General features: G+C 47.4%; 1 protein-coding gene across 1 annotated transcript in view; it reads left to right on the top strand.

The window, feature by feature from the left end:
- The first annotated feature begins 2,005 nt into the window (after window positions 1–2,005).
- AHDC1 (AT-hook DNA binding motif containing 1) overlaps window positions 2,006–7,737 on the top strand; it is a 128,939-nt gene continuing 123,207 nt past the window's right edge. Inside the window, exon 1 of the mRNA XM_073564003.1 lies at window positions 2,006–2,459. Within this exon, the coding sequence (XP_073420104.1) occupies window positions 2,393–2,459 (67 nt within the window). The 5' untranslated portion in view covers window positions 2,006–2,392. The remainder of the gene's footprint in view (window positions 2,460–7,737) is intronic.

Raw genomic sequence — 7,737 nt, 5'->3', positions numbered from 1 at the left:
CCGGAGGAGTTGGCGGTTAGGACCCCGCACCTCCTGGCCCCGGTAAGATCCTAGCTTCTCCTGTATGCCGCGCTGCGGCGCTCCCGTGCCTGTCCTTACAGGGACAGGAAAGACACTGGAGTGTGGTGTGGGAGGGGACCTTTTAACCTCTCGTGCATTTCCTGTCCCTGGAAGGATGAAAGAACAACGCCATGGTGCTGTCAGGATAGGACGTCCTGGAAAGTGGGATATCCATAAATCCCTGCAGTTCTTGGAAGGTTGTTAGCAGTGGCGGGGCATCCAAAATAACCCCCCTGCGGTAAATTGTTAGAGCGAGATTAGCTTGCTGTATATTTTTGCCACATGGTGCCGGTGGTGGGATAACGAAGATAAGCCCCCACTGTGCCTGTGATGGCCGTGTGCCGGCAGTGCATCGCGTCCCTCCGTCCGCTGACATACCGGTGTCAGTGGTGGGTTTGTCACATATTGGTGGCACAGGGTGCTCTCGTCATCACAATTTGGCTATAGAGATGTTATGCATCATGGTTATAGTGATGTTATGCATCATACAGGGTCAGATTGGCCATCTGGTAAATGCCAGATGGGCCTGTCTGGTCTTGGGCCGCCTTGTCTGCTATGTTATTAACAGAATCAGTGTTCTCAAGACACCCATACTGTAAGGCTGTGTGCACACGCTGCGGATTTTGCTGCGGTTCCGCAGCGGTTTTGGCCGCTGCGGGTCCGCAGCAGTTTCTGCTGCTGTGTACAGTACAATGATTCCCTATGGGAATCAAAAACCGCAGTGCAGACGGTGCGGAATTTTCCGCGCGGATTATCTGCGGTTTTCAATCCGCAGAAAGAATTGACATGTCAATTCTTTCTGCGGATTCTCCTGCGGTTTGCCATCTCCTCCATTGAGATGAAAAACCGCAGGGCAAAACCGCAGAGCAATCCGCAGGTAAAACCGCAGGTCTTTTGACCTGCGGATTTTACAAAATCCGCGCGGATGAATCCGCACCTAATCCGCAGGGTGTGCACACAGCCTAAGGGTGTGTGCACACGCTGCGGATCCGCAGTGGTTTTGGTCCTTCAGATCCACAGCAGAATCCGCAGCGTGTGCACACATGTATAGTACCATTATAATCAATGGAAAACAAAAACCGCAGTGCACACGGTGCAGAATATTCCGCGCGGATTTGCTGCAGTTTCAAAACCGCAGCATGTCACGTCTTTGTGCGGATTCCGCAGCGGTTTTACACCTACTCCATTGTCCAGATGTCAAACCGCAGGCTAACCCGGATTTTGCAAAATCCACGCTGAAAATTCGGCAGCAGAATCCGCAGCGTGTGCACACACCCTTAAGGGTTCTGACTGCGCACAAAGTCGCTGAGTCCGTCACTTATCCCAGCAGGCCACGGGTAGCATTAGAAATATTGGTCTTGTAGTAAGTCGTGCTTTCCCCCATCCAGGGGAATATTAGGAATGGGGCTTGGGGACGGGCAGACCAGGCGCCTCTGTGCTTTCAGATGCCAGGGCTGAAGCTCAGCTCCAGTCCGTACCTGGTCTCATGGATATTTATAGTGCTATCAGCTGCCATAAATAGCGGCAGGATAGCACACTCAGGGCACAGCTTCGCTGACACAGACGCTGTGCTGGGTATACTACAACTTCCAATATCCATTGCTGGTCACGCACTTGGACTACATTTACCGTCATGCATGACCTAATGGACTACAAATCCCATGATGCAAAATTTAAGTTAGAAAAATCATTGCGGATTCAGTGACGCGAATTCAGTTGTGTAGTTGTTGACTCAAATAGTGAGAAAATATCGTCATTCAATAGTTAGAACACCGCAATATACGTAGACTAAAAGAACTACATCTCCCGGCATGCTATGATGTATCCAAGGTGATCTAATTCTACTTCCGCTAAATGAAGCTAGCGCATGCGCGTATGGATGGGTCACCTCGCACGAACTACAGTTCCCGGCATGCCTTTCTTCTCCTGTGAGAGGCCCAGCAGGGAGGACTCCATGTCCCAACATGCTCTGCGGCACTAAGGGAGAAGGGGGCGGTGTCAGCGGCGGGCGGAGGCGGCTCAGAGGCACTCAGCGCAGAGACACGGAGGAGGAGAGGGGAGAGCGGCGCCGAGACCGGGAATATACCGGAGAGACAGCTACAGAACCAGAAAGAAATATCCGAGGGGTAGACGGTGCTTCCGTGGACCGAGCGGCCCGCAGGATACTGCGGGGCTTGCTGACTTCACCAGGGGAATACCTGGGGACGGAAGCGAAGACGCAGCCAGGGAGAACCGGCGCACACCGGGACACGCAGGGCAGTCCGCGCAGTGCAGAGTTCAGAGTGCGCCCGCGGGGAGTATCCGCTCACTGAGGCCCCGAGATGATGTGACCATGCTGAGCGTGCCCGGACCTGGATCAGCCATGAGCGCTCGGGAGCAGCCGGAGCCGGCAGGGAGCGGTCAGTGTGGGCACCGGGCACGGGAGGGGCTGGGGTTATCCCGGGGCATGTGCGGCTGGGTCCTCGGGGGGCCGCCGGAGACAGTCTGCTCTATATATACCCCGGGGGCCGTCTCATCCTGCACACTCCGCAGCCGTCTCTGATTTCCTCCGAGCCCTCTCTGCCTGGCTCATGTGTCTCCTCTGCCTGCATGCCCCCCAGTGACTGCCTGCTGCCCCCATGCCCCCCAGTGACTGCTCCCTCTGCTGTGCAGGCCTCTCTGCTGGCATCTCTAGAGTGCACAGGTCATAAACTTGCAGTCATTGCCTGTCCTGTGTGCTGTCACTTGTCATCTTGCAGCTTTGCCATTCTCACCTTTCCTCTTGCTTCTCACCTCCATATCACTGTGTATTACTATAGTTTGAATTTCCTTGGTACCTATAATGAGAGCTGACACCATATCCAGCTCCTTATCTCCCCTCCCTCCCCCTGTCTTCTAATTAAAAGGTGCCATTCTCCCCTGTGAGGTGGAGGAGGGGCGGCGGGTCAGGGGACATGTGTCCCAGCTCAGGTGACAGGCATTGTCTGAAGGCCTCTGGGTTCTCCCTTTTCCTTTAACCCCTTAGCCAGAACAATGGCCGCTCTGTGTTTCTGTGCGTAGCACTTGGAGGGGATGTCCAGTGGGGTCTGGCTGCTGTGTCCATCCCTTACTGTCTGCCCTGGGGCTCAGTGAGTAAGCGCTGCCTGCAGACCCCAGATGTGTGCTTTCCAGGTGACCTCACAGGCGCACTCGCCCTCCTATCACATACACTGTTTATTATTTTTGGTGTGTATTATATAAAATGTGTGTGTCCTAGGCAAAAACAATGACACTGGGGTGCATCAGCCAATGAGTGTGCAGGGGTGGTGCCTGGGAAAATATCCCACTCATATATACATATTTACATTTCCACAGTAGTCTGGAGGAGCTTGAGGTGGCAGAGAGAACCGTAAGTGCAGGCTCATTACAGACCCTCCTCTGCTAGTCATGGTGCTATTGATTTCCCCCGTCTGTTTCTGTAGGCTGGCTGAAGACTAGTAATGTGGGTGGCTCTATATGTGGCTACCTGCAGATGCTGCTCATTGTAGGCTACATTGAGCTCTCCTTTCCTGGCACTAGTTGGGTGTCGGACCCACTGCTGAGATTCTGACTTGCTTATCCGTATTGTGGACATCTGTGGTCTTCTTCCTGGTGGATACCTGTATGTAGTTGTTTGTAAATACATTATTTGTATTTACTGTATCCGTGTATTCAGCCAGTTTGTTAAACATGCACTGATGATAGATCTGGTGTTCTTGGGCATTTTGACTACTTGTTTTTAGTCTATTGAATATTGGGTTCTTGCAGTTAGAGATTGTCTAATAATACAGTCTGTGAGTGTAGCTAGTGTTTGGGTTATGCATGGTGCAGGGATTGTAGTATCTGTCTATGCCAGTGACTGCTGCAGCGGCGGGCACCCTGCGGCCAGTGTTGGCGTTTGGTTGCTTCCTTCTTAAACTGGGCCATTTTGGTCAGTTGAGGATATCTGAGGCTGTCAAGGACCTAGATTTTGATCTTTGCTCAGCTTGCAGTTTGGCACTGGTAATTGGGGAGTCCTGTGTGCTGTTAGGTGATAGGAGTAGTTTTATGGCTGGATTCCAGTGTGTGTGGGAAATAGCCAATTAGCATTTACTGATCATAGACAAACTCTAATGGGAGGAGTTAGAACAAGATGCTTTGGCCGAGATGGTGTATTTAGTCAGGTTAATAAATGTATTGCTCAATACAAGGCTATTATTATTTTTATTAAATGCAACTGGATTATTGTGAAATGTGCGCATATTGTGGTAATTACTTTATACTTTTTATGAGTTTGTATGGGCATCCAAAATGTTTGATTGCTGTTACCTAATGATGGCACTCTGCTTGAGTACGGTATATAGACCTGTACCATTCTGGTCTACACATGCTCAATATGCTGTATTGCCAAACTTGCTAGGTTTTTTTTTCAGATAAGTTGAGTACAGCTAGATGGGATTGGAATTATCTTAATGTATTCCCTCCTATTTGGGACTTGGCGTATAGGTTTTCCTCTCTTACTTTCTGGCAAACTCCATCTCAACATGGAACAAGATAGTGTGCAAATGGGCACGCTACCAACTCTTTGGTATAAGCTCTCATTTGTCTTCTTTTGTAGGTATGAGATTGATATTTTACATCCCAGAATATTCATGTAACAGACTAATATTACCGTGATAGGGGAATAATGTTCATCATTCTCATGTTTTAAACATGCCCAAGCATACATTGGTACTGTTTCTGCTGTGTATGAGTAGGACAGCCAGAATGAGTAGTTCAATAGATAGTAGTCATTCACATATATGAAAATCTTTGTTTTATGCATGTAAGTGTTGTTAAAGTGCTGACAATGAAGCTTGTGAACTCCTTGTGTCGTACAGTAGCCATCAGGAAGGATAATATGCAGGATAGCCAGATAAGAAATAATCTTGTGAACCAACCACAGTGTAGGCAAGCTACTAATGTCTAGTTTGATGGTCGAAAAGCTGCCAAGACCTTATACCTATCCTGAAACCTAAGGTGCCTTGTCTCTGTGTATGGCACACAACCTATTACATGTCATGCAGCATGTACTTACCTGACCACAGCACGTTCATTACTGAGGACCTCAGATTGGTTAAATTCCATAAAATTTATATTTTGTTCATAATTCCAGGTATCTACAAAGTAGCCATATTAGTTCATAGGGCTTTAAATTTACCCAGTGTGAATAATATATTGATGGAAGTTTGTAAAGCCAGGTTGAATGTACAATGTGACTATGAAATGTTAGTGTAAGGTTATGTGGTACCAGCATTTTTTGTTCATATGTTCCTAAGTGTGCATGCTGTCTGCGGTTTTAAATTAGAAAAAACAAGTGGAATAACATAGGAATATGAGATACATATGAGAGGTGTTGTAATGTAATAGGTAAATATTGCATATACGGTATATGAAATTGTCATATTACATACTTGGATAGTGATGGCTAAAAATTGGACAATCGGTAATGATTAACAGAAGAAAAAAAAAGTGTGTGAATTGACCACGAAAGCCCAGAATGAACACTGATACTAAAAATATATACTTTCTTGAATAAATCACAGGTAACAAAAGAATATGTATCATCAGGGAGTCGGTATATTGCGAAATCGTGTATGCTATACTATGTATGCATACAAGTGTATGTGGTTATGACATATAACCAACGTAGAAAGTGCAGAAGTGCTCTATATGCAACATTGTTATGGATGGTCATTCAAAAGGTAATGTAAGCTGTACTTGCCTTGCTGCAATGGAAGAATGAGACTCCTTGCCGAGTGGCGCCCACCCCGATGCGCGTTTTGGGGATGGTGCCACTCAGCCCACTAGATTGCTTCTGCCCAGGAATTTGCATATCGCATACATCATCACTGTTCCTGGCTCAGAAACTGTCAAATCATCACTGAACACAATATTTGCTGTGGGGGATTCAAAAGTCTGCGGTCACACGGAGTAACTGCAGACCCTTCATTTAAGACTGGACAACCCCTTTATGGTCATCTTCACATTTTCAGTATTTGGTCAATATTTTGCATCAGTATTTGTAAGCCAAAACCAGGAGAGGAACAATTGTAGGAACAGTATAATAGAAACAGGTCACCACGTCTGCATTTTTCACTCACTCCTGGATTTGGCTTACACAAATACTGACCAAATACTGAATGTGTTAGCGTGGCCTCAGGCTACAAGTAGAGGCCTCTAAAATCAGAACTAAGTCTGACATTAGTGTAAATGCTAGAACTGTAAAGGGCATGTCACACTAAGAGATATCGCTTGCAATATCGCTATAACTAGTGACGTTATAGCGATATTGCTAGCGATATCGCTGTGTCTGATACTTACCTACGACCGGCTCCCCCGCTGGTTATCGCTGATCGCGCGAGAATGTCCAGGAGTGTTTCTCGTCGTCAGCTTCCTGCTGGGCTTCCTGTGGAGAGACGAGCGACGAGCGTGGACGCAGGCGGGAGGACGCAGGATCGCCTGGTGTGACAGGTAAGTAGCGATCCCTGTCCCCAGCGATGTCGCTGGTGAGATCTGCCTATGTGGCAGCTCACTAGCGACTACTTAGCGATGTACCAGCGATCCTGACCGCGTCATATCGCTGGTCGGGATCGCTGGTACATCGCTAAGTGTGACAGTACCTTTAACTTCGTTCTCTCGCCAGTCACAGTATAGGACCATATCTTTTTGTAGAATGTTTGCAGTCGTCAGTTTTTATAGCCAGTTGTTTAACATGCTAAGTGACAGTTCAAAGCCAAATTGGAAAATTACAAAACCCTTTTCACCCCAGTCACCTTGTGAGCGACCATACAAAGTCCTATAACTGCTTATTCTGCATTTGTCGAAATGACCCTGTAGACTTTGATAGTGTCATTAATAGGTTCACATGCCAGTTTGTACACGTTGCACGGCTTACATTGCTACATAACCAGGATGTGAAATCCAAATCTGCCCGGTATTCAAGTAATAAAGCTAAAAATCCCACTCCAGCGCCCCTTCAGTGTGCCGTTCTCACCCTCAGTTCCGGTATTCCATGTAGAACATCATTCTCTCCTCCCCCTTTAAACCAACAGGTGTTGAGGGGAAGTCATGTGCAGTCACCCTCAGCTATCACACCATACTATGTCTTAAACACAGCTCACAATGATTTCTTTAGGATTTTGTCTGCTATTTTGATGTTTTTTTATACTAAAGAATGGATCTTTGCAATGGATTTTCTTCTACTACTAAATTATCAGTCATCCAAGCATTTCTTTGTGTGTAGAAGACAATAGCCAAGTTCGGTATTGTAGCTGGATCTTTTTTTCCACTGGGTGTATACGTAAGGATTTTGGATTTCAGTTTCCGCCAGTTACATGCGAGCAGTACAGAGCTGTGTACCTTTATACACATGAGACTCCGTTACTGATCAGCGGCATCTCTGCCTATCATTGTCCTGGAAATGAGAAGTAGCATTGTGTAAGAATTCTTAGTCCTGTCCACATCACCACCGTCATGCAGAACCTCCTCCCATGGATACTTCTTACCACTTTTTGTGTGTTATCTGCACAGGAATGGAGAGGTGCCAGCTTAAGCTCAGTTATCAGATCGATGGTAGAGCCCTGTCGGATTTCTCCCCACCTCCTCCCCCTCGTGCCCTGGAGCCTGTGCTGGCGCTCTCTCTCCCCCTCCCTCCCAAAC

The sequence above is a fragment of the Dendrobates tinctorius genome, unplaced genomic scaffold, assembly GCF_039654945.1.
Source record: "Dendrobates tinctorius isolate UK_male_01 unplaced genomic scaffold, ASM3965494v1 ptg000015l, whole genome shotgun sequence".
Taxonomy (NCBI): Eukaryota; Metazoa; Chordata; class Amphibia; order Anura; family Dendrobatidae; genus Dendrobates; species Dendrobates tinctorius.
The sequence above is the reverse complement of the archived record's forward strand: the minus strand, read 5'-3'. Positions and strand labels throughout refer to the sequence as shown.